General features: G+C 37.2%; 1 protein-coding gene across 4 annotated transcripts in view; it reads right to left on the bottom strand.

The window, feature by feature from the left end:
* The window catches only part of LOC131438011 (myb-like protein A), a 386,239-nt gene that overhangs the window by 129,585 nt on the left and 229,316 nt on the right, over positions 1–27,338 (bottom strand). For 2 of the 4 annotated variants that reach the window (XM_058607758.1, XM_058607769.1), the window contains exon 4: positions 2,820–2,879. In XM_058607758.1, coding sequence (XP_058463741.1) covers positions 2,820–2,879 — 60 coding nt within the window. Of the gene's footprint in view, positions 1–2,819; positions 2,880–11,255; positions 11,452–27,338 lie in introns of those variants that run through there. The other 2 variants (XM_058607777.1, XM_058607785.1) reach the window with 2 other exon arrangements.

Genomic DNA, 27,338 nt, shown 5'->3' with positions numbered 1-27,338 from the left:
GCTGGAAACAATTTTACATCAACTAACAGTTACATAGTACTATGAATTTAAAGTGGAGTTTTTTGAGTTTCTGAGAAATTTAAGTGATTACCGATTCGGAACACACGAGCTTGTTCCCGGTATATTCGAAACCAGGAACGATAATTCGGTATACCTAAAATCAACGTATTTGTTCATAAACTAATTATACAGGGTGGTTTTTTAAGAGCTTGAGAACTTTTTTAAACAATAAAACGCATAAAATTTGCAAAATCTCATCGGTTCTTTATTTTAAACGTTAGATTGGTACATGACATTTACTTTTTGAAGATAATTTCATTTAAATGTTGACCGCGGCTGCGTCTTAGGTGGTCCATTCGGAAAGTCCGCTTTTTTATCGACAAATTTTGTTCAGCGATGAGGCTCATTTCTGGTTGAATGGCTACGTAAATAAGCAAAATTGCCGCATTTGGAGTGAAGAGCAACCAGAAGCCGTTCAAGAACTGCCCATGCATCCCGAAAAATGCACTGTTTGGTGTGGTTTGTACGCTGGTGGAATCATTGGACCGTATTTTTTCAAAGATGCTGTTGGACGCAACGTTACAGTGAATGGCGATCGCTATCGTTCGATGCTAACAAACTTTTTGTTGCCAAAAATGGAAGAACTGAACTTGGTTGACATGTGGTTTCAACAAGATGGCGCTACATGCCACACAGCTCGCGATTCTATGGCCATTTTGAGGGAAAACTTCGGAGAACAATTCATCTCAAGAAATGGACCGGTAAGTTGGCCACCAAGATCATGCGATTTGACGCCTTTAGACTATTTTTTGTGGGGCTACGTCAAGTCTAAAGTCTACAGAAATAAGCCAGTAACTATTCCAGCTTTGGAAGACAACATTTCCGAAGAAATTCGGGCTATTCCGGCCGAAATGCTCGAAAAAGTTGCCCAAAATTGGACTTTCCGAATGGACCACCTAAGACGCAGCCGCGGTCAACATTTAAATGAAATTATCTTCAAAAAGTAAATGTCATGTACCAATCTAACGTTTAAAATAAAGAACCGATGAGATTTTGCAAATTTTATGCGTTTTATTGTTTAAAAAAGTTCTCAAGCTCTTAAAAAATCACCCTGTATCTGCCTAATTGAATAATTGTGCGGCTATTCAAATGTATGGCTTGTCATGTATAAAAACACGCTTCTGAAAATAAAATTTAAAAACTTATCAGCCTATAATTCTGGAACCGAAACTCGTACCCGGATAAAATTCGGTAGGGTTATATGGGGTTGTAAGACCTTTCATTTGGACTTAAGCTTGTGAAAAGCGGTCTCTGAGGAAATCGAGTGCCCTTTTTCAGTTCATTTTGCACGGTAACTCCGTAACCGTAAGTCGGATCCAGATGAAATTCAATAGAAACCTATGGGACTATATGTCCTTTAATTTGAATCTATGCTGAAGAAAATCAGTAGAGTGGTCTCTTAGAAAAACGAGTGCACTTTTTTAGTTCGTTTTGTCCATTTTACACCGTAACTCCGTAACCGTATGTCGGATCCAGGTGAAATTCAATACGAACCTATAGGACTATATGTCCTTTAATTTGAATCTATGTTGAAGAAAATCAGTAGAGTGGTCTCTTAGAAAATCGAGTGCACTTTTTATTAATTTTTTTGCACATTTCACCTTTCATTTTTATCTAAGTTTGTGAAAATCGGGTACACATTTTTGTTGCATACACACACATATAAAAGCATTTTGCGTACTTGACGAACTGAGTCGAATGATACATGGCACTCGGTTCTCCGAACCTCAGTTCAAAAGTCGGTTTCAATAGTGATTGCATAGCCTTTCTAGTTGAGGAAGACAAAAAGAATAAAGAGCACCGAGCCTATGTTTCGATAGCAGAATTTGTTTGTTTGAAAGAAAAATTTGATATTTTTGAAGAAGATATTCAGCATACATATTACTCCGTTATCAACTACTGAAGCAATATCGCGATAAAACCAACGCAACTGTGGACACGAATCAGTTCAGCATAGTTACATAAAAATTTAATATGAACCATGTTCATAGTAAATATTCTTTACATAAATAGTAACAACATCCTCATTGAACAAATTAGAGTTGATTAGTTTATTCAAACTTCATTTATTCAACTATTGTTTATAGTTAATTAAACAATTTTTGTGGCTCTTTGAAAACTTTGAAATTTACAGTTTACAGCTCGTCTGGCTAACAGGTTGCAGACCCCGGGTTTTCTAGTAAAATTGACACCGATGACTAGATAAATTATAATAGATTCAATATTTGATAAAAAATGGTTAAAGCCGGGGTAAAATAAATGATATAAAAAAAATATTGGATATAATTAGCTTGAAATGATTCCGGATATTAGAGCGAAATGATTTCAAATTTTCTAGCCATTAGAAGAAAAATACTTTCCTTTGGACACTCAAACTTTAGAAAATAAAAAATTGTGTTACCCTATTCTAAAATAAATGAAACTCCTAATTCGCGCATATATATAATATCAGTAAGAATCGGAATCTCATATGTTACATCTAATTGCTCACTACTCAATGGATAAAAACAGGGTGTGCTACCTTGACTGTTAGAGTTCGTATTGATGCAATAACATTGCATACATTTCGGCTAATTCCTTCAGAACAGCATTGCTATGAGCAGTTAAATGACGTTGGCTAAGGCAAACGGCACGAACATCACATTTTGCGGCATTCCGCTCGCACACAAGTTTTTTAAAAGCTCGTTATATCGAACTTTAGAAGGACTTTCATTCAAGCATTGGGTACAACCCAGTAGCACACAAGCTTGCACACTTACCGGTATCGTTTAGTAAATCCTGTATGTTGTTATTGTCTACGTCACTCCCCTCTCCAACAGCTGTAAGTGAAAGAAAAAGGAAACGAATTAGTAACCTACTCGCATACAAGCTGGTTCTGACGTTAAATCGGTTTTTGAATTGAATCAACGGCGATGAAACGGTTACCGGTTGTTTAATATACATGAGGTTAAGTAAACTACACTCAGAGCACGTCAACTATCAATTCTTGGATTGAGATGCGTGTTTAGTTTGAATTATTATAATATTTCTACATACACACAGAAACACGCTGCCGCCACGCTAACCACCGTCCGCTGCTTGAGAGAGCTTGTGAACTTTAAATCCAGAGTAAATAAACGTATGAAGATGAGTCTCGTTTGCGCAGTTTTCTCTGTAAAAACGTGACAGCGATCGAGCAAGTTTCATTGCTGTGACGGTGTTGGTGGGATAACAAGTACACTGCTCACGCGTGATTGAAAACTAATGAACGATCAATTCATATTAGATTGAGTTGTTTGCGAGGTAAATGTCAAACAGTTGATGATAGACTTTATTAGGGTTTTAACAAAGCGTAAGCAGGAATGTTGATTGCAGCAGTGCTTGCATTGAATCATCGTGATACGGAATGGATAACAATTCAAATTTGAGCTGAAACATAGTAAATATTGATTGCAAACCAATCAATAGATTGTACTGTGCAAACTTTTTCTCCCTTCACCGTGACCACGAAACGGTTATCGACGGATTAGTACATAAAGCTGCACCCGGCCAAACAAGACCTTGACAGCCGACACTATTATGGAGAAGTGGCATCTTCCTGAAAGGCTAAAATACTAGCGAGTTTGGAGAGACTCGTGCGGAATCTACACGAGTCATTAATTACTTATACCGACAGCAAACCACGAACCTCGCCGACTCTCTGCCTTCGCTCTGGGCTGGTAGAGGAAACTCGGTTACTTTTTCCCATGATTTAAATGTGTAAATAATTTTCCGGAGTTATCGGTATGCTGTTGCCGGCTTGTCGGAAACGGCTCAGCATTTTACGGGAACACACAATTGCTTCGCTTGGTACGGGGTTTGTGTTCGGATGTATAGAGTTAATCCGATCAGGAAATCATAATCAAAAAGAAATAGTTGGTTTCAATGGATAAAAATACATATTGAAGTTGTAGTTACTTGTTTAGAAAATGAGAGAATAGCCGTCATTACAGTTCTTCAAACCTCACAAAAAATATATCAATATCTGACGATACGTTATAAATTTTAAAATTACTTTAATTGTGATTCATAAGATAAAGACCACAATTATTTCGACCAAAAGTCATACGATTACTGGATGCTAATAATAAAACAAGAAAAAATTGATTCAATCTTGGTATAGATCTCCACTCGGGTATCTAAGAGCGAAGTGTTTTGTTGATTTGACTGACTGATTTTGTTATGATTGCATCGCAAATGAGTAGGAAATAAGATGATTTGTTCAGAAAAGTGAAAATCTAAACAATGGAGTGTAGTGAGTCTGGAATGCCATGCATCGTAATCAATTGTCTAAGCGCATGATAGAGTAATGAATATGGTAGAGTGTAGAGTGAAACAGCAAATTCATTACATGATTCATTACAAAGTGAATTTAAATTTTGCATGGGTATTCTTTAAATGGAACCAATTTGATAACTCGAAACTGTCATATGCACGCGTCTAGGCTAGACTTTAATCGTGACACGATCGATTTTATCGTTTGCAGTTTGACAAGAAGAAAAGACAAGATGACTTAATTTCACAAACGTCGCAATTCATAAAATATACATCCGTTATGGCGGACACTTTATGAAACGTTAGATATAAAGGTAAGTTTTCTTTATTTAACTGTACAGAACAAGAAAATTCGGTATGGAAGGCCAGTAGATGTAAGGTCGGTGGTAATAAAAAAATAAGTATTTAGATTTTAAAACAATCAAAAAGGCGTACATTTTGAGCATCTCCAGAGGTCGAAGTTAAAGTTTGATAAACAAAAATTTTATGAAAAATTTATCAAGAGTCTAGTCTTATGGGCTGAGGACACTACCGTAAAGTGGTAGGTTTTTTGCTATTTTCCCGTTTCAAATTAAATTTTCTTGGAAACGGTGCAGAATATAGAAAACAATGTCTTCGAAATTTAGTTGAGAATATTCTGTGAAATTTTCAGAATGATTCATTGAGTTGAGCGGTCGTGTTGTATTTTTTTCTGACTGAAGAACTGCTGAAAATTGGAACGCTCGGAAATGCATACCTCTACTTGTTCATCGAATATCTCGGCTTTGAAGGCTTGTATCATAAATCTACTGTGACAAAGTCTAGATAATTTAGTTTAGATGCGATGAGTACTTAAAAACATATATGGTATCGCGATAAAAATAAAGTCTTGTATTTTTTGTGAAACAAAGTCAGTTTCAATGCATCCATCATTTTTTTTTCGCTTTGGTTTTCTGATAGCATTCTGAAAAAGGAGAGAGAAATAAAATTGGGTCGACAAGGCTGCCAAACACACAGACATTCAATCTTTGTGAAAGTTGAATATTTTTTCATTGTTCATTGGAATCATGTAATGTCCAACCCATACGATAGATTAATGTGATAAAACTTCTCATTAACATAATAAAATGTATGCTGGCAACCCGGCACAATTTGCTCATATACGAGAGAGTACAAGAGAAATACGATGCGCAAAGGGAATTGAGCGAGCCACGTGATCGATTTAAAACTCAACACGTGGCCCTGTGTCCTCAGACCTTAAGTGCAAAATTACGTGCTCGAGCTTCGTTTACTTTTGCGAAAACTTTCATTTATGTAGTTTATTTTTTATAAGTTTTATAATCTCAAGTTACTGGAATTATTGGAATCTTTCATTACACAGGCGCAATTTATCAAGTAAAGAATTTTTTGATTACTTTGTCAACTATTTGATCTGTTGAAACCCACGAATGTTCAGGTTCAGGTTTAAAAAACGAAGCTAAATCTATTTCCTAACATAAACTTGCAAGCTCAGTAGCACCTTTCGGGGGACAAGCTCTTACCAAACTTTGTTATTCTTAATGCAAACCTCGACATTCCGAACATCATAAAATCATCTTGCTAAATCAATTAGTTTTTAATTCAGAGCATCCTTTCGATGTTTAAAATAAGTACTAACTTCATTCGATAGAGTGATTCCGAGTTGACAAACTATGAGTTTCCTGAAAACTTTTTTAAAACCACCAATCTAAAATGGCATTAAATGATTGTAACTATAACATATTTGCGAACAACTGGTGTGGTGTTACCTGTCAAAAGAAACATGATATTTGTGCATAATCCCAATCGGTCGTAAGTTCCATCTTACCTCCACAAAAATAACTTGCTTTTCATTTTCATCACGACAACATATATGTTTTTATGCACTAATCGCATCTAAATCAAATTATCTAGACATTGACAGGATAGATTTTTGATCCATGCTTTTGAAGGCGAGATATTCAATGAACAAGTTGAAAGTTGCTGTTTTCAGCTATGCAATTCTTCCTTCAGAAAAAAAGACTTTCCCGACCGCTAAAGTCAAACACAGAATAATCTAAACTAATTTTCTAAGAGATTATCAGTTGGGTTTTTTGATATTCGTCACCGTTTCTGAGAAAATCAGATTTGAAGCGTGAAAATAGCCCTCTAAAACGACCTAAAACAAACTGGCCTCAGCCCTTCACACCTACCGGTGATCCGCATTATAGGAGACTTCACTGTACCATTTTCGTCACCAATGGCAATACGCGGTCAAACCAGAATCGCATCATCAATATTACGAACATGCCACCCCATGTTTCTCGGTTAAACATGTACGGCATCCAATTTCCAACCTTTTGGATGGATCAAAATACTGTTAAGAGTAAAGAAACGGCTTTTATGTTACACATTCTGATATAGCAAACACTTCTTATACGGATCCTCATAAATAAAACCTCCAATTCTGTATTTTCAAAAATGTTCAAGCTTCCGAAGTACCGAAGCGTACGTCAAAATCAACGCTTTTGAAACGTTTGAACTAATTACGGAACATCAAAACCGTTACTTTCCCAGAGTAATCGGTAGATCTAGAGATATAACCCAGATAATCGAGTAATATTCAATCGATTAGTTTCAGATTAAAATTTGATTTTCGAATCGAATAATTAATAACCCAGATAATCGATTAAAATTTAATCGAATGGTTTTAAAATTATACTCGATGATTGAATAATCGAGCTGTTCGAAAAATCTGACATTCCTAGCAGACCACAGCCTCCCTTTGTTCATACAAACAATAGAAGAAGCGCTTACTGAAAATGATGCTTGTTCTTCCCCAAAATTGTTACAGTTTCGTATCTTACGACACCGATAGAAATGCTCAGCGTTGTTTTCAGACGTCCAAACTTTCAAATTTCAAACTTTCAAATTCAAGAATGATTAAATTTAGACAGTCTAAAACATAACAAATCGGGTATAGGGCGAGAAGGCTAGTAGTGTTTGTTGTCTGATGAACAGAAAAGATGTTTGCAAACTGAAACTGACCCAGGGTAGTTTCATCAAACAAACACATTTCACGAAACTATGTTGGGTTCGCACTTAGCAACGGAGGGTTGAGCAAACCTGATATAAAAACCAGGTTCGAAACTGACTCGATTTTCAGTTGAACAACATTGAAAATAGCCTCAAACAAACGATTTGACAGCAGTTAGGGTGGAAACTGGGTTAGGTTTGGCATCAAGCGAAACGACATAAGTTTTTCACCGTCACTGCTAAGCTCAATTTTTTTCAATTCAACAGTACTGTTTACATGCTCAAAAAGTAGCATGGTTTAACATAAAACATACATAAGGTAAAGTCAATGGAGGCATCGCTATTGAAGTGCAAAGGATGAATATTCGTTCATTTTTGACGCCACGGCAAAAAAGTCTGATTAAGTTTAACACGAACTTGACATAACCTCACTAAATTCGCTGAATAAAGCACATTTGACAACTGACGGTGCTATGTTTACATGTTCATTCTAATTTTAATAATGGAAATGAAATGTAAATGGAATTGCGAACTAACCACTATTCATCACAAGTTCATTTGCGATGTCATCTTGTCGTTTCTAATAGCGACAAGACGTTTACTGTTTCGTTTCAACTTATAGATGACCGTAACTGACCGGCAACCGAGTTCATCGAGGGGTCCTGTTTGAATGCTAAATGAAAAATCAGAGACCACTCCATCATGAGTTTATCTTTGGTTATATTGTGTATTTCAGCGGAGCTTAGTATGCGACGAAATCGTCGTAGAATTGCGAAATAAGCAACGTCAGAACCACAAATGCCAGGTTGGAGGTTTGTATGTAAATTTGCCGATTTTTTTTGTTAACAAGTTATGAAGTTTTGCAGACTTCTTGAAGGTTTTCGAAGTCTATTTTAGGCAATCGTCCAGTTTACAGACTTTCAAAATTGCGCTGGGTTTTTTGTTTGTTTTTTCTCGTCATACTTTAACCACTTACTGAAACACTCTAGGTTTGCAGAGGCGAAAAATTCTAACTGGCATCTCTGCCAAGAGTTGAATAGTTCTCGGTTGATTTTTCAAACGGTCATATAAGCAAGTGAGAGTTTCTCTTTGTTTACTTTCTCTTTCGATTATTGTGACGTGATTTTTAATGTTTTTTTGTATTCTAAAATTCTGTTTGAAAGTCGAAGGTTTGAGGTATCATTTTATACAAACAGTTGAGTGATAAACTTGAAAATCGCTTGGTAATTAATAGAAATGGAAACAAACAAAGAGAAGCTGTCGTTTGCTCTGACGGCCTTTCGAAAAATCAACCGAGAGTTATAACCGCTTCGCAGTCTGTTGTAGTCAAGTTGATAGCGTTCTATTATCAAACATTAGAGCGAATAGAGAAATAAATGGATTGAGGGCAATTATAGATTCAACAGGTAATATTCCCTAGCGACAAGAATTATTCGTTTGTTCGTCTGTCGAAGACAACCAAATTTTTAGAGCAGACGATATACATTTTTCATAGTAGTTTAAGGAGTGTATCGAAAATAAGCTATCCACATACATTTGTGTTGTACGCATGTGTTTGCAATGGTTTTTTATGCTCAGATCACAGCATGCTGTGCGTTTGGCTGTCAGCTTTCGTTTGTTTACTTGTTTGTGCGGTTGAAATTCTGCGTTTTCAAAATTGAAAAGGAAGTGAAAATTAGGGTTCTGGACACATGGCTAAGTGCGAAGGGTATTACTATGCGAAAATTGGCGAAGCAGTTTGGAATTCATCATGCCAGTGTTAAAACCATCATTAATAAGTTTGGGGAACACTATTCTTTGGATGAACTGTCAGGAAAAGGCAGAACATCCGGTTCTTTCAACCCGAAACTGAACCAGAAAGTGGTATCTCTAATCATGAAGAACAAATCTCTGTTAATACGTGATTTGGCCAAAAAAGTAGGAACGAGTGTCGGAATGATCCAGCGTGTTAAGAGACGAAATCACCTGAAGACCTACAAGAAGCAGAAAATCTCGAAACAAGGTGTATAACGGAAGAAGAGAGCAGCAACAAAGGCCCGGAAATTGTATTCGCGTCTTTTGCAGTGTCCGGATGCATGCGTTTTGATGGACGAAAAGACTTATGTAAAGGAGAACTCAAAAACCCTTCCAGGTCAACAATACTTCAACTGTCGTCGTTGGGGAGGATGTGAGCGATGCGGACAGGTCTATTCAAGTGGAGAAATTCGGTCGAAAGGTAATGGTATAAAAAGCAACATGTTCCTGTGGTTTGAAGTCAACCATTTTTTAAACTACCGGAACTATAAATGCAGAAATCCATCGATCTGAGCGTCTCCAGAAGAGTTTGCTGCCTTTATATAAAAAACATAGTACACCTCCACTATTTTGGCTGGATTTAGCGTCGGCTCACTATGCCAAAACCACTCTCAATTGGCTTGCGGAAAAAGGTATAAATTTCGTTGAGAAAAATATCAATCCACCAAATTGCCCTCAACTTCGACCCATCGAACGTTACTAAGCTATCGTGAAGATGGTCTTCTAGAAGGCTGGTACGGCAGCTGGGAGCATGCAGAAGTACAAAAAAAATTAGGCTCAAGTGTCCAAAAAATGCGATGCAACACTTGTCCGATACTTGATGAAAAGCGTTCGATCAAAAGTTCGAAAATTCGTGAAAGAATAACTTAAATTTCATCCGGTTGTCATTATCCTCAAGTTTAACCTCGTACAATAAAGGATCAATTTTTAGTTGGAATTATGTATCGTTTTTTATCATAATTAAAAATTTCATATCTCAAATTTAACTTTCTGTAAGCAACGTTACAATATATGAAGACTAAGTTGATGTTGCTTTCGCCCACATCCATCTTTCCTTCCGTCAAGTGTCCATCAAATTTTCCCCCATGACAGGTGCTATTTCCACACGCCCTCTAATGATAGCTCACGGTGTTCAATCGGACCGTGAGGAAATATTTCGCAGGTTCCTTACCGCAATTTGCTCCGAACGAACAGTTCTTGCGCAACATCACCAATCCGAAACTTCGAACTACCAAACCTACTTTCATCGGTCGACGGAGCAAACCGGCAAAAGTTCACGAAACATTAACTTTCCACCAGTTCGTTGTCTTATCCAACGATGTACTTTCGATCGCATACTCCCGGCCGTTCGTATAAAATGGAACAAAGAATGGACCCCAAAAAGCAACCGGAATGATGATGGGTCGCACTTGTTGAAGAGTTATGCAATCTCGCGGACGGATGCACCGGTAAAGGTCCGCCACCACCGCCATCTGGCCAGCTATTGCAACAATGTGTGGCATCATAATTATAGCACAAACAAAAAAAACAGTACAGCCAGCTAACCGAATTGGATTTTGCATATGTTGGTCAGCTGGCGAGTAGGTTTCGATGATCGGTTTTAGTAGGTAACACCGAACACCGAAAACATCGCGCCGTCTAAATTATGCAACCTGCTGACCAAGTTTCCCAAAACCACAACCGGGGCCGGGCGGTGGAGTCTCGTGCACTTCACACTGGGTGAAGCACACTGTTTACTTCCGTCGTTTGCTTTGATCGATTGTTGTCTACAATGGTCTCGTGTGATGGGCTCATTACGACGTTTCAATGGAAATTTTCTTTTAACACTTTTAACTACACACCGATCAAGATTGGATGAATGTAGACAGGGCTGTGGTGTGTGGTCGAAGCAAATCGACTTACACAGCCTACAGCTGCCCAAAACCAAAAAGCTGAGCGAAAAATCCGAAAAAATGTCTAACAATGTTTGAGTGGTCACGGCGCAAAAACTTTTCTGTTCCGGTATCAGCCTGGTGTAAACATCCTCAGAGGCGAAATCAGCATTATATTTGTTGAAAAAAAACTTACTAGGCATTAACTAATCACAATTTTCTTACCTCGAAAATCATCTTGCGGTGCAGTCACATTTCCATATCCTATCCGGCGATAGAGCTGCTGATGATAGTGCTCTACAGCACCATTGAGAATCAATTTGATCGTCATGCCGTATCACGTGAACTACTCCGGAAGGGTTTTATTTTTTGTTCGTTCATGGAGTCACTCTCGTTTGAAGTACTCACTATCGCTGTATGTCAGTCAACAACGTCATAAACTAACCTGCCGATGCCACTGGTCAGAAGAGTTGCCCTACTCAAGCTGGGAATGTAAATTAAATCCGGCTTTTCCAGAAGGTAGTAAAACTATCGAAGTTGTATGGACATTAAATAAATTAAACAAACAAATCATTCTACGTGCCGTAGTTTCCGAGTGCAATTGTTCGCTGGAGCCATAAAACTTACAATCACGTGCTGCGATCAATTGAAATTGAAGTGTGAGTTGTTACAATTAGTTCTCAATTTTATGGTGGTTCGTACGAGAAGTGCCTGGAGCCAACCACTGGAAACGGTTTTTGCCTTTCACTATAGAAAGGTATTAGAATTACTGAAAAAAACGATTTTCGAGACCCATAGTGTCATATACCATTCGACTCAAAATCCCAGAAAGTCGAAATAAAAAAAAATCCGATTTGGCGCTAACTCCCAACGTTTCATTCAATTCTAAAACTTTGGGCATCAAAAAAAAAACATTTCGATTTAAGAAATTTCGTGTAAACTTTAATGCATTTATTTTACTTCTCCACATAATGAGAATGATCACCGACTTACTTATTTTCAGTTTTTAAATACTACATCTTTAAAATGTCTTATTTGCTAACTAACTTGTTAACTAGATTTCATAAAATGATAAAAAGATGCCTAGTTTCGGTTAGTTTTTAACGGCATCTATCCAGCAAATTATTTTATTCATGTACAGTACAATGTCTAGTCTATTATTCGTCACTGCTGCAACACATCAATTGGGATCATCAAATAGATGATGAGACTGATGTACCCCACAGGCAGCAAAAGAGACAAAAACAAAATCTCAAATCAGCGTCTGACGGCAAAGCAGAAAGTGAAGATATACTTGCGATGCGGTGTGAGTGTTGTTTTCTGTAGGATGAGTTTCTATAAAGATAGGAACATGATTGAATGCTGTGGGATCCAAGTAAAGCGAAGCATGCTTGGTTCTTGGCTGTCACTTCATGTGTTTTCATATGCAGCATAGTTGCATTCGCATGTTATTTTTTCAATCTTTTTTCGTTAGATACTGATCTACGTCTTAGCAAGACTAAAAACGAACCGTTAATATACTTTAATTTTACTGTATGTTAAATAAAAAAGGAGGCGGAGATTATTTTAGACGAATCTAAAATATCCCATTTATTCTATTCTTCGTGTGATTGTATAATCAATCGGCTACGAATCAGATACTTTTTTATCTCAGTGTTGCTTTTATGGATATAAGTTCTTCGTATGCCCAACGCTTCGAGGCTGTCTTTGTGTACACTATTGAAAATGGATTAAAATTCCGACACAGCTACTCGTTTAGAAATAATCCTACTTTGCGCCCGCGAGATAACAGGAGAAAACTTGCCAGAAAAAGATTTCATCTTTGCCTCAGTGCGATCAGATGCTAGAAATTTTTTTAACGAAATCGACCGAGATGATGTTTATACTTGATACCAAAAAAAGGCGGGTGGGTAATGTCCGAGACCTAACTGGATGTCGTGAATACGAAAACAACTGACATGTTCCTTAACACCTCCTGAATATCAATTAGTTGATCAATTGTATAAATTATGCAAGCATTCCTCTTTTTCACATTTTTCGCAAAAACAAAGAAGGCCTCACTTGATCTCGATAACTGTGAATTTCACACAGCGAAAAGTGCACAAATCAAATCAAACAGCTCTAGATTTGCACTAAACTGAGGATATTTACCTCCAATTTGCGAGCAAGAAATCCTAATAGTTCTTTAGAAAACATTTAGAGTCATTAGAACGACTGATTTTGTGTGATGCTCTCCATCGTTGTCCACTTTTCGTTGTTGTTAAACAAATGCAAACAACTGGCAGCTGTGACGTAATCGCTCTTGTCGGAAGCGAAACTAGCTTTGCAAACGACACTAAATACATCTGCTCGCAGTGGCAACAGAATCCAAACTGATCCAATTTTTGTTAAGAGGTTTCTTTTTACGTGATTTCGTTTGTAGCTTTTTCACTAATAGGCGGTCCTAACGGCTATAAAAATAGCCGCATATAGAATTTTAATGTCGATTATTTCATTTCGAATTTGCATAATTTATTGAAAGAAACTATCAATATGCTGTAGGGATTCGTTTCTAGCATTCAGAAGGGTCAAATTGCGTAATTCTCTACGTCGTTAAACTCTGGAACATTTTTCGCAAAAACAAAGAAGGCTTCACTTGATCTCGATTACTGTGAATTTCATACAGAGATAAGTGCACGAAACTAACCAAACTGTTCTAGATCTGCACTAAACTGAGGATATTTACCTTCAATTTGCGAACAACAAATCCTAATAGTTCTTAAGAAAACTTTTAGAGCCATTAGAACGGCTGATTTTGTGCAATGCTCTCCACCGTTGTTTTTCACCAATGCGAAGGACTGGCAGCTGTGACGTAATCGCTCTTGTTGGAAGCGAAACTAGCTTTGCAAACGACACTAAATACATCTGCTCGCAGTGGCAACAGAATCCAAACTGATCCAATTTTTGTTGAGAGGTTTCTTTTTACGTGATTTCGTTTGTAGCTTTTTCACTAATGGGCGGTCCTAACGGCTATAAAAATAGCCGCATACAGAATTTTAATGTCGATTATTTCATTTCGGATTTGCATTTCATTGAAAGAAACTATCAGGATGCTGTACGGGATTCGGAACATTTTTCTCGAACGATTTGTTGTACAGCAGCAGATATTTTGTTCTCTTCCTCAGAACGCGTTCTGATTGGCTGGTGTTGACATGGGTCAAATGGGACAAGTTTTTCAATAGTGTACTATTGAAATACTTCAATGCTTTTTCTTTAAACGCTTAAGTTGAAAAATTTCGATTCTATTGGTAGTTAGATTATATAAATCCTTTCACAGATCACAGAGCTATAAGCTTTAAGAATACGAGAAAGGCAAACGCGCCTTATGATTTTCCTCTTTGATACTCGTTTATACCAAACATTTCAGAAAATTTTAATTTTGAATTATTTGAGATTATGTCACACAACTGAAAATTTTATCATAAAATTGTGATCATATTTCGGATGGCATGTAGCAAAAATTATGTTGATTCGTTAGATACAACAAGAGATATTCACGATCAAAAACTTACAATAATAATACATGCGACGAAACCTGAAAGCTTGGAGGCCTTAGAGATCACATAATCGATATCAAGAACGATACCTAAGCCTTTAACGGTAGACTCTTGTTTCAGTACATTCTGCGAAATGTTGTAGTCGTAGCTAAATAGCGAATATTTGCGAGTAAACGACGCAACGGAACATTTCGAGGCATTTAAAACCATTCTACTGTCGTTACACCAGTTCACGAATAATTCAAGCTGTAACTGTAAAAATATAGTATCGTCAGGCGATCTTACTAGATGATATAGCTTAAAATCATCTACGAAAGATAGTTTGTGGCATTTCAATAGAAAGTTGAGATCATTGAGGTAGAGCAATCATAAAAATGGTCCCAAGTGACTGCCTGGAGGGACTTCAGAACTAACGGCAAACGGTGTTATAGTGCATTCACCTATTCTCACTAATATTTTCCGACCAATAAGATATGATTGAAGCCAGTTGAGTAAAGATCCACTGAATCCAAGTTTTTCGAGTTTAGCAACTGCAATTTGGTGATTTATCTTGTCGAAGGCTGCGGAGAAATCCATATAGATAGCGTCAACCTGAACGAATTATAGAAGATGTATTAGACAGTGAGTTCATTGTAGTTGATCGTTTTGGCATAAAACCGTGTTGTGTTTTCGAGATGTAGTTATTGCAGTTATGCTTGATGAAATCCAGAACTATATTTTCAAGTAACTTAGACACTGCGCACTATCCTACGATAATTAGATACATCAGCTTTATTTTTCTTCTTGAAAACATGGAAAATATATAATGTTTTCCAAATATCCGGAAAAGTTGCTGAGTTGAGTGAGAGATATTAAACAGCATCGACAGTGGAATCAGAAGGCTGTTCGAGCACTTAGTGCTCAAAACTTTCAAAACGGAACTCGTCTCAATTTCTCATTTAAGCCGATTATCCCAAGTTTAGACTCAAATGAAAGATCATATAATCTCATAGGTTGCTACGAAATTTTACTCGAATCCGATATCCGGTTCTGAAACTACAAGGTAAAAAGTATTCGTGATTTAAAACTGTCATTTAACGTAATGATTTGACAAGGAGCTTAAAAACTCTGAGAATGTGCTAAAAACTGTTATAATATGTAGGTCTTGTTAATTGATGGCCAACCAACTAGACTTTTACTATACCAGCCGCCACTTTTCAGTCCCGGAAGTACCGAAAATAGTGGCCGAAAGCCCCAAAATAAAGCTAATTTCATTTTTTCGTAGATCTCGTAACATATTTTCAAAAATTTTATTCGGATCCGACTTCCGATTCCGGATCTACAGGGTGAAGCGTATTTATTTATTTCACTGACCAATAAAACTTTCTTGTTTTCATGAAAGAGTTGATAAAATGTTTTTTGAAGAACCCCGCTGTTATATTTTTGAGAATATGAGATATGAGGAAGCCATAATTACGCTACTAGGTGGATTAAAACAAGTCGTTTTTTCATCGTGAACGTAATGGTAGAGCATTTGACGGAATATAATATCATACGGTTCCCTCTATACAACTCTAACACACTCATCTTTCGGGCTTTCGATATTACACACCTAGAAAAAAACGTTTACGTCTTCTGAGACCGACATAAGTCTGTCCCATTTAAAAATCGTAAAATCTTGATTGATTATATGAATGGCGGAGAAAAGATCACTGTAAATAGCGCTACCATTAGACATACCATCTGGAAATATTTTAGAAAGTAATCTCACATTGAAATGATCTATTCAAGTAGCATACCAATCGATTCAAAATGATTTTAAAAATAAAGAAAACAACAAAATTTTTCTGTTCTCTAGAGCAACAGTCATTTAAAAACCCCCAAAATAATGTGAATATTTAAAAAGATCACCAAGTAGTAATTCGCCTATAGAGGCGCTTTGAGCAGCCCAGCAATCACTTATGGGCTCTTGCGTTCGAGCTTGCATACAATGGTAAATCATGCGTGATAAATCGTACGCAACGGTGATTTCAAGCAAGTGTTTGTATGAGCTTGAATGTCCGTTCTCTGTGACTTAATAATGATACGATTATGAATGGAAATTAAGCACCTTACACAAGCAAATATTCCTTGTTCAATTCAATTATAGAAAAATATCCAATTGAAGTTGTAACCACTTATGTACTAACAACAAGCACTGTATCGTTCGCAATCAACTCAATCAGTTTCACCGATAAACACGATCTTGAACTCTATCTGCCATCGGACACTTCCTATCGACCGTCTCCTCTTCCAGATTGCCCATCTGTCAGGCAGAAACACAACAGCAACCACTACCAACAAAGGGTGCCCCATTAAGAGCCCATTGCAAGCTCGTATATTGAACCAACCGGTTGACAGACAACCACAAGGTGCAAATCGGCCCGACCAGACCAGAACCAATAAATTCGCGTCGAATCGAAATGACCCCCATCGACTATTGTATCAATTCGATGCGCCAATAATGCCCCGTTCCTACCGGGTAGGGAATTGTTAGTTCACCATTTCGGTGTGTTCAACTGGCCGTGCAGTCTGTTGCCGACAGTCATGACAGACCTTGAACTATCACCACAGCAAGCGTGGACTTTTCTTTTGGGGCATTTTTTTTTCTTTGACTCAAGGAAGTAACTCCCTAATTGATTGCAGTGATTGCTTTTTTCGCTATGAGTACCATCGGTTTTGGGTTGAAAGCAAAAACTGTGACACGGTATTGACCCACATTTAATATTGTTAAAGTGTTATGAAATGGTAGATCGAAACGAAGTGGTAAATAGATCACATTCATGGGAGCTCTTTGAAGCTGGCATTTAACGTAATTAGCAGAAGCTTGACCTCTTATGATCTAGGAACCCAGCTAACGGTGTGGTAACTATAATTACATGAGATACTGACAGTTAAGTAATTAGGTTTTGCACGGACATGACATAACCTCACAAAATGACCTGGATGAACTCCGTTTGACAGCTATCAGTGGTTTGTTTATGTGTTCATTTTAATTTGGAATACGTGTTGAACAAACTACCGGTAAATGTTGAAAAATGAATTTGAGTTCATTAGTGATGTCATCTTGAAAAACCTAATTGAGTGCATAGCGTTGTTAGTTTTAATGTTTTACTTCGAGTTTCTCTTTTATGAGTGATTGATATGTATTTCAAGACATTATGAAAAATCATCGGAACACTACAATAGTCTATTTCCTTTCTCCTATTTTATAATATTAAATCAAAATTACTTCCGTGAAAAATTGAAAGAGCAAATAATCCTAAATAAAAACCAAAAAATAGAAAAATGTTCTATTCGCTACTCAAAGCTGATTATTTATTAGGCGCAAAACATTTTGTGAATACTCGTGATAAAAGAAGGGCCACAATTTACCAAAATCTGCATGTCAAAGTATATGAAAGGTGTTGTCCGAATATTCACAGCTAATTCAGCTGGATTTAACATGGAAACATCGTTTTGTGCCGATTGAGGCCGGGTCGTCAGAAAAATCAACCTTCAAGTTCTGACTCATCTTTGAAAAGTTCTATGTTAATAAGGAAACAATGTATGAAGCTATGAAGTCTTTTTCTTCTGATTTAAAGCGCTGTCGTCTATCTTTATAGAAATTATAAAGAATTGTTAGAGAAATTCGATTTTTGATCGGAGCTCCAGATCAACACCGCTGGTGTTATACAACATTCGGCTCCTTTCAAAGTATTTGCCTTCCATTCAATAATCTCCGAGATGCACGAGCCGATTTCCACAAGTTTGAAAGCTACGTTTGATTGATCAAGTTTGAAGATCAAATGGCTGTCACTTCCGGTTCCGAAGACATAAGAGCATAAGTGACGTAACCGACAAAACGCACTATTTTCTCGAAGATGAAACGCCTAATTTTCTCAAAGATTGCTGAGTGGATTTAAAAAAAACTTAGGCTTGTTTTATAGCTACTAATGATCAAGCTCGAAGCTCGCAAGTTACCTTCCAGTTACCTAGCTATAATGGTGAAAATGACTCAATCGACAAACTGCACTTTTTCTATCCGAACGATTTTTTTCCAAGAAAGGAACAATGATGTACGTATGTAAATGATCTAATTGAAGTGTGTTAAAGCTGATACTTTCTATTCCGCAAATGTTACCGAATACGATGTTAGCGTTGAAGTAGTGCTGTTGTAAATTTCCAAAATTATTGCGAACGGATCGGAATGAATTTTTGTCCACTTTATTTATAAATTTGTGTCAATGAAACTGTATAAGTGGCAAGAGTAGGGCATGATCACAGCACTTAGTGGATTAAAAAAAGGTTCCTAACTAAACAATTCGGTTCTTTAAAAAAAAAACAAGTTCAATGACAAAAAAAACAAGTTCAATTAACAAATTAATTCATTCGGCTAATCGGTCTTTGGCGTAACAGAGAAATGACGCGAAATTCGTATTTTTAACTATTTGAACGCCTTTTCTGGCACGTCACCTTTTTCAACAGCACCGGCAGGTGATCAACTGATAGCGTTCTATCTTACAGCGGTACAGCTAAATTGTTGTCCATCTAATTCTTATCGCATGATTGTCACCGTATCGTGCTGACGAAGGTGCATCTCGATGTATTCCGCCGAGTAGTCACTCGTTTGACATCGATTAGAACTGATATACTTTGCAAAACAACCATCCAAATCAGTCAATCAGCGCTGACAATAGTTGGATATCGCAGTGAATGTTGACGTGGGAGATAAGGTCAGGTTGATTTTTGTTATTGTTTTGAATGCAATGAAGAACGTGATGTTGATTCGTCAAACATCATAACAATTTCATTACATTACATTTATATATAGCGTAACGTAGAATACATGCGAATAGGATCCGTTCTATCAGAAAAAACCTGTTTTAATCCACCTAGTGGTGTAATGATGCCTTTCTCATGTATAATATTGTGGTATTCTATTCAAAAATGTTTTCTTCGATTTTTGAAAGAAACCAAGAGATTGTTTGTGCATTAACTATTATAACATACAGAATGAAACAGTGCTTTGATTGCGTAGGTCATCCTTAAGAAAACGAAGTGGGTTCACTATTATATGCACGTCCGGCACTGGAACCCGAGAACCGGTATAATCAAAGTCGGTTCGTACGACCACCAACTAACATGACATACAAACTCTACTAATACGCACTCTAAATTACGATTTAAATGTTTGTCGCATCCGAAAATATGCAGTAATTTTTGGTAGGACACTTTACACACTTTACCCTATAACTCCGGAACCGGAAGTCTGATTCGGATGAAATTCAGGAATTCCGTATGGGACCAGAAGACCTTTCATTTGAATCTAAGTTTGTGGAAATCGGTTAAACCATCGCTGAGAAAAGTGAGTGAGATCCATTTTGGTATATATGACCACTATTTCCGGTACTTCCGGAACCGGATACCGGGAACCAGGATAGCCGGAATCGGTTTGTTTAGTTGCCTACTGATAATGACTATCGATTTGTGTAGTTTTGAGACCAGTTTAGAAATTTTTTTACGTTTTTTGTTTCGCCGGTTTAAGTGACGGTGTACAATACTGAACACACTTTACCTTATAACTCCGGAACCGGAAGTCGGATCCGGATGAAATTCAGGAATTCCGTATGGGACCACGAGACCTTTCAATCTAAGTTTGTCAAAATCGGTTCAGCCATCTCCGAGAAAACCTAGTGAGATTATTTGACACATACACACACACAGACATTGCTCAGCTCGATGAACTGAGTCGAATGGTAAATGACACTTGGTGTCATTTCCGTAGATTGGTATTTCCCGGTGAACGACCAAAAGGTTAAAGCCGGGGTAAAATAAATGATATTAATAATAATAATAACAATAATAGAATGGTATCTTTCTCGCAGTGGAGAACTTTTTTTTGCTCGTCAGACAAAACTAGTTCCCGTAGTTTTCCGTGGATAAATTCAAATTTCGTAGAATTCCGTAGAAAAAGAACCTATCTCCGTGGATTTGGTCTACGGATTCGTAGGTCCGTAGAAAATCTTCGGATCCGTCGATCTACGGAGATTTCCGTAGATCTGACATCGCTGGACTGAGCAATCCGTATGTGTTTTCGGCGTGAATATTCTTCGATGTTTTTAGTTAGCATGAAATTATTTTAATGACCGTCGTTTTAAATGACAGTTTGAAATTTCAATCACTCATTATCTTGTAATGTTGGGAACTGCAAGACGAATCGAAGATAGAAATTGTATGAAACCTTAAAATTTTTCCTTTTAATCTAAACGTGTGACAATCGATTAAGCATTCCATGAGATAATGTTGAAGTGAGTTCCTTTTTAAAGTTTTTGTCATTATTTTTGGTACTTGCAGAAACGGTATTCAGAGACCAGCCAAACTCAAAATAGTATGTTCATGAATTACTATGACGAATAAATTGAAATTGTTTTGAGCCCAACTTTGAAGATGTTTTGGTATCGTCATCTTCTATAACGGTTTGAATTTCAAAAATTCATCACCCTATAATTTCAAAATCAGAAGTCGGAACCGGTTCAAATTCACCAGTTTTGTATGGGACCTAAGTTTATTTCAATTTGAATTTTTGTTTATTAAATTCGTTTTTGGCCTGTGTAGCCGAAGTCAGTTAAATTCGCCTAATGGATTGTAAACCATTTCATTAGATCCGAAATTTTTGAAATTTTGTAGCCATCTTAGAGAAATCGTAGTACGTTCCAAATAAAACTTTTGGGTACATTCCGAGATCGAAAACCGAATACCGGTAAAACTTAAATAAGTCATCGACTCTCAAAATCTGTGAACTTGATAAACCCGATAAAATTATGTGAAATTTTTAAACTAATCACCCTGTATCTCCTGAACCGGATTAAAAAACAATCAGTTTTTATGAGACCTTGAGACCTTTCATTTGAACATTAAATGGACGCAATCGGTTTAGCCATCTACGATCAAAATGAGTGACATTCTTTTAGTTTCATTACATATGTCATTCTGTAGTTTCGGAACCAGAAGTCGGATCTAAATTAAATTTAGAAACCTTATATAGGAGCATAGGACTATTCGTACTAGTCTAAGTTTTTAGAAATCAGATAAGCCATCTCCGAGAAAAAATAATGAAATTATTTTTCACACACAAATTTGCTTATCTCGACGAACTTCTTCTTGTGTTCTTCCAACAATTATTTATGCAAGCAGTACATATCAATATAATTACGGAATTGTTTTGAATTTGAAAATACAGCCATCTTTCTAATACATATGTCATGTTCGAACGATTATGTTGCCAAAAACGAACCGTGCTAATATCGAAAGCTCATGAGAAAGGATGTTGGGCATAGTCTTTTAGATGCTAAGAAACAATTGCATAAAACACTATTGAAAATCGTGTTACACTTTGCTCCGAACGATTATTTTAATTGCTTTGTGCAGTACGTGTATGTGTAAGTCTGTTCTTTTCTATCCGTCAAAAAGGTATTATTATTAACTTTTTTCTGTTGATCAAGTTTCGGAGGGCATTATTTTTTTGCGCTTTTGTATTTCAAAATAGCTATTTTTCTCAGTGATAATTCTTACGAATCCACACGCTTGGTAGTGTGTCCCGGAGTACTTTTCTACAGTACGGCTTGTTTCTTCTAGGTGCAACACTGCCACGCCCATGCAGGTTGTAACACTACCCGGTTGTAAAAGGAGGGATCGACCATGCTCTTGAGTCTAAGTCTTAATTTCCTTTTGCGACCTCGAATCAAGATCATTAGATTGAATTCTGGCGACGCTTCAGCACATTTTACTTAAATTTAGGGGAGAGTGTTCGGTTACCGGCACCCTTTTCTTTTAAGCCTATAACTTCTGACTAAGTTCACGTCATGCGAACATATATACATAAATGGAAATTTAAAGTCCGTAGCTAACAACTGAATAAGAAACTAAGCTGATTCAATCGCTTAAAAAAATTATTATCAATTTAGTAAAGTGATAAATTTTGGCTATTTAGAAAAAAGGTGTTCGGTTACCCCAAGAAATTTCGCTAAAAATGGAAAAATATGAATAAAAACTGCAATTATTCAAAGAAAAAGCGGAATTTATTCTTTTCGGAGGCATTTTGGAAAAAGTCTTCATTGTCTGATGGTGACTTCGCCTTGGCTCTCTTGGCCAATGACTTGGATGGTAGCGCCTTTGGTGTTGATTTGGCCGGTCTTCCATCGGCTTCGCGGGATTGAATACGTTGCTGCAGTCGAATTTATTGGCTTTTTCTAGCGATTTGTTTGAAGTCGCCATGGCTAACAGAACCAGAGAACCAAAGTTATTACTTATATGACGGATGTATTGAAGCCGTCAAGTTTTCCAAGTGTTGCATATTACCCGAAATGCCCAATAACACAATAAGTTTACCTAGCCACAATGAAAAGATCGCGCCAATTTTCAAAAGTCTGTAATTTCTGACGAATGTCTGCAAACAATCAAAGTTTCAGAAGTCTGTAAAAAGTCTTTAGAAGAAGAAAGGTTTACATGTTAACTAAGAAATTTGATAATTTACAGACAAATTTGCAGACTTGGCATCTCTGCATATCACTGACAATTTTTCGCGATTTGTCGAAAATGGGCTACCGGTAATCGGAATCGGTAGACATTTTGAAAACGACGAAAAAAACTTTGGTTGCGAAAAGTTTGATAGTATCCGGTATTAAATCACGAAATAGATCGATTTCACCTCATAAATATTCAATCCACTCACCTTTTCAATTGATGCTTTTCAATTTAGGATATTATAAAAAAAAAGTCATAAGGCTGTTACACACACAAAATGACGCTATCTGCTTTCTGTCAAAAGTTACAGTGAGGTACCGGCAATTGAACACTGCCGGCAGCCAATCATCTCCCACTGCTGTGGATCATAGGATCGAAATTGAAATATTGGTCTCGGTTACAGCGTAGTACGTTGATAGTAAACCGACTAAAAACAAAACATTATAGTAGCTCGACTAATGAGATGACTAGTGTTATAATAACTCTACTATCCTCAACAAATGAAAGATTTTTACAACATGAAAGACAATTTTGCTTACAAATTGATGTTCCTCAAAGTCAGCAAATTTATTTTTTTTATTTTTTTTCTAACTTAATAAAAAAAAAGTGAGGTGAGAATTATTACAATGCTTTCAAGCTCGTTGAACTTCTTGCGTTATTTACTCAATTTCTCATCAGAGTGTATTGTTTACATCCACCCAGTTGTCAAAGAGACTTCTGTGAGATCAACATCAAAGCAGATTTTAAACAGTTGCCGGTGCTGGAATGTTCAGGACTGACGTAATTCGATTCAAAGTACCTGATTTGGCAGGCTACATGCATTTGTGATAAGCGTAAAAAGCCATCCGTCAGTAAAATAGAGATGAGATTTTTGCAGAAATTTTATCTTACTCTTTCACACTTAAATCTATCCTTCTTTATCACATGAAAAAAGACACAATTTCAGTAATCTCACAATCAACAAAGTTACAATCCGGGACACCACTTTTACAGATATTTTATGAATGTGGCACAATTGTTTGTATTCACCAGTTTTTGCTAACATGGCAATTCTAGAAATTATGCTAAACAAGATCGCAGTGCATCGCTTCAAATCGAATCAATGATTCAATTTCGTACACGTACACGGAAGGAAAAAAACTAAAGTTCAATCTAAATGAACTGATACATTGAATCGATACTCTTTGGTGAACTCACCTAAATGAACTGTTTCGCATACCTACACAATGATACGACCATAAGCAAAATTTATAAACCTAAGAACTTTCCCAAACTTTTAGCATTTTTGACACATTTCAAAATTATGTAGAAGTGTACCACTGCTAATTCTCTAGATTTTATACCGAAGGCCCAAGAACCCACCAAACTGTTCTGAGCTTTTTCTGATCGAAACCTATTAAGTCCAGAAATGTAAACTTCAGAAGATCAACGAAAAGACGTTAAACGATAACGATATGATGACGAAGAAGGTTAAAATCGAAAAAAAATCAATCGACAACTATACTGAAATGCCGTCAAATTTATTTTCATTGAAGATTCACCAATCATTCTTAAGTGTCGCAATAATAACACATGGATCAATAAGTCCTGAGACTAAAGCAGAGATGGCGCTCGTAGTAAACCAGTAACCACGTCTTTCTAGAGTACTAACCTTTGCTTGAAACGGGTCAAAATTTTAAGTCGATCCGACCAGAAACAGCTGAGTTATCGAGGTTGGAGTAAAGTCGTTTTGTAGTTTGTTTAAAAAATGGAAAAACCCGAGTTTCGTGTTTTGATAAAACATTGTTTTTAATGGGTAAAAACACCGTGCAAGCGAAACAATGGATTGAGAAATGTTATCCGGACTCTTGTCCATCAAAAGCAACGATTTGTCGGTGGTTCGCCGAGTTTAAACGTGGTCGTACCGACACAAATGACGCGGAACGCTCGGGTAGACCTGTGGAAGCCGTTACACCGGAAAATGTGAGTGAAGTGACAAAAATTATAATGAAAGATCGTAAAGTGAAGCTCCGTGAGATTGCTGAGATGACACAGATATCATATGGAAGTGTATTTACTATCCTTCATGAAAAATTGAGCATGAAAAAGGTTTTTTCCAATTTTCCAATTGCCGCGATTGCTTTCAATGGAACAACATGCACCCTGCCACAAGTCGATGAAAACAATGGTGAAATTGAACGAATTGGGCTTTGATCTGCTTCCCCACCCTCCATACTCGCCAGATTCAGCCCCCAGTGACTACTGCCTCTTTGCTGATCTTAAAAAAATTCTCCAGGGAAAAAGATTTGGCTGAAATGAGGAGGTCATCGCTGAAACTGAAGCTTATTTTGAAGCGAAAGATAATTTTTTTTATAAACATGGTATTGAAAAATTGGAAAAACGTTGGAACCATTGTATCACCCTAAAAGGTGATTATGTTGATGAATCAAAAAAAAAATTTTGCAAAAAAAATGTTGTTTCCATTGTTAGTCTCGGGACTTATTGATCTATGTGTTAATTGACTTTACCGGACCTATTATTTGGCTTATAATCGCACTCAGGATATCATAATGATCAAATATTCAACGCTATTTTTGTCAAATTCAGGGATGTTTAACAAACACACAAATTCGCCTCCATCAACCGAAACGCCACGGACGTTTTACCTACTTTTATTAGTCACATGAGAGAGCAATTGACGAAATGTGCCACTTCACTGGTACAAGCACACGGCCGACGCACCTTCCCTTATCAATTCCGAATAAGCACCAAATACGAGTAAAAAAACATCAAACGGGGTAATCTACTACACGCCCTGCAGGTTAATGGTAGTTTCGACTGGTCCGGGGTAATCACTCGGGAGAAGCTATCTCATCGAAATACACTTATGGAAGTATACGGCAACTGTACCTACATTCGTCCTATTCCATAAATATGAGTGACATCAACGGGCAGTGTTGTAGATAAATAAATGTAATTTAGAATCGAGTGCCCCGAATTTGAATCTTTTTCTCTCAAACCAATGTATTAAACCAGGAAACTGAAGTCAAGGTGAATATCGACATTGTTACCCTAAATTTCATTTGAAAGCTGTCAGCTCACAAGATATTAACTAAGCATCATACGATTGGTACAATTCCAGTTCATTCGTGCTTCGAAATGATGTCATTTGTTTTAAATTGGAAAGCTTAAATTAAATAACGCAATCAATTAAAATTTGCATTAATTATATTATTTTTACTGCTCTGTTGAAAGCATGGGTTTGTAAACTGGATGATTCAAAAGTGCTGTACGTAACTGTTTTGCCTGACTATAGCTTGAACATTTTACTCGTTAAGCACGGAATAAGCTCTAGCTATAACTTAATAAAACGTCCCACTTCATCTAAACCATCAACGGCATGACGTTTGAATAGCACTCATTATGTCACTGCATCTCGGAAAAATGTGGCCTTACAGTAAACAACGTAATTCCCATAACCCATTGCTCTAATTAGTGCAAAACGATTCGATTGCAACAGGTTTACGATCGAAAACCGCAAACCACTGCGACATAATTCATTGATTACTCGTTTTCACGGCTTCCTCATTCTTTTACCGTCAAACATTTCACGCTGGGTAACGACGCTACCGGTGTTTTGTAAACATTCGCGCCCCGGTTGTAACTTGTTTGTTTCTAAATAGACACTCAACATCAGCCACATCCACAGAATTTTCCTTCGTGCCACTTTCTTCGTCACGCAGCCGTTGTGCTTTCGAATCGGTTTATTCACCTCACGGTACCGCACGGATCAACATTCCAACCCGTTAACGAATTTGCCGCGCACACAACCCCGTGATCAATTACTCCCGAAGGTCAACACCACGGACGCGCATTCTTCCTCTACCGAGTTCTAGTCCGGTACTGAGCGTGTTAAATTCTTAGCCCGAGCCTTCACAGAAATTACTGAATTCCCAGTGCCCAAACAATACACAACCATCGGAGCGGCTCTTGCCGTGTCGTCATTCCATTAGTGACCGCCCGGCAGTGACTGGTTCGACCAAATCCACAACAAAACGCGCGGTAAATGATATACTTAGTTATAGATAGCAGGTACTTGGCCCAATCTAAATGCCGCCTGCCATTACCCCGCAAAAACCCGCACTCTCTCGTGACACAATCACACACGGGGTACTCAATCGCCAATACTCACGTCGTCCACGGTTACGCTCAGCTGATCCGCACCGTTCCAACGTGGTTCCGATGGTTGCGCGGGTGTAGGAGCAATGAT

This window comes from Malaya genurostris, chromosome 1 (genome assembly GCF_030247185.1).
Source record: "Malaya genurostris strain Urasoe2022 chromosome 1, Malgen_1.1, whole genome shotgun sequence".
Classification (NCBI taxonomy): domain Eukaryota; kingdom Metazoa; phylum Arthropoda; class Insecta; order Diptera; family Culicidae; genus Malaya; species Malaya genurostris.
Note: the sequence above shows the minus strand (reverse complement) of the source record. Positions and strands in the feature narration are given on the sequence as shown.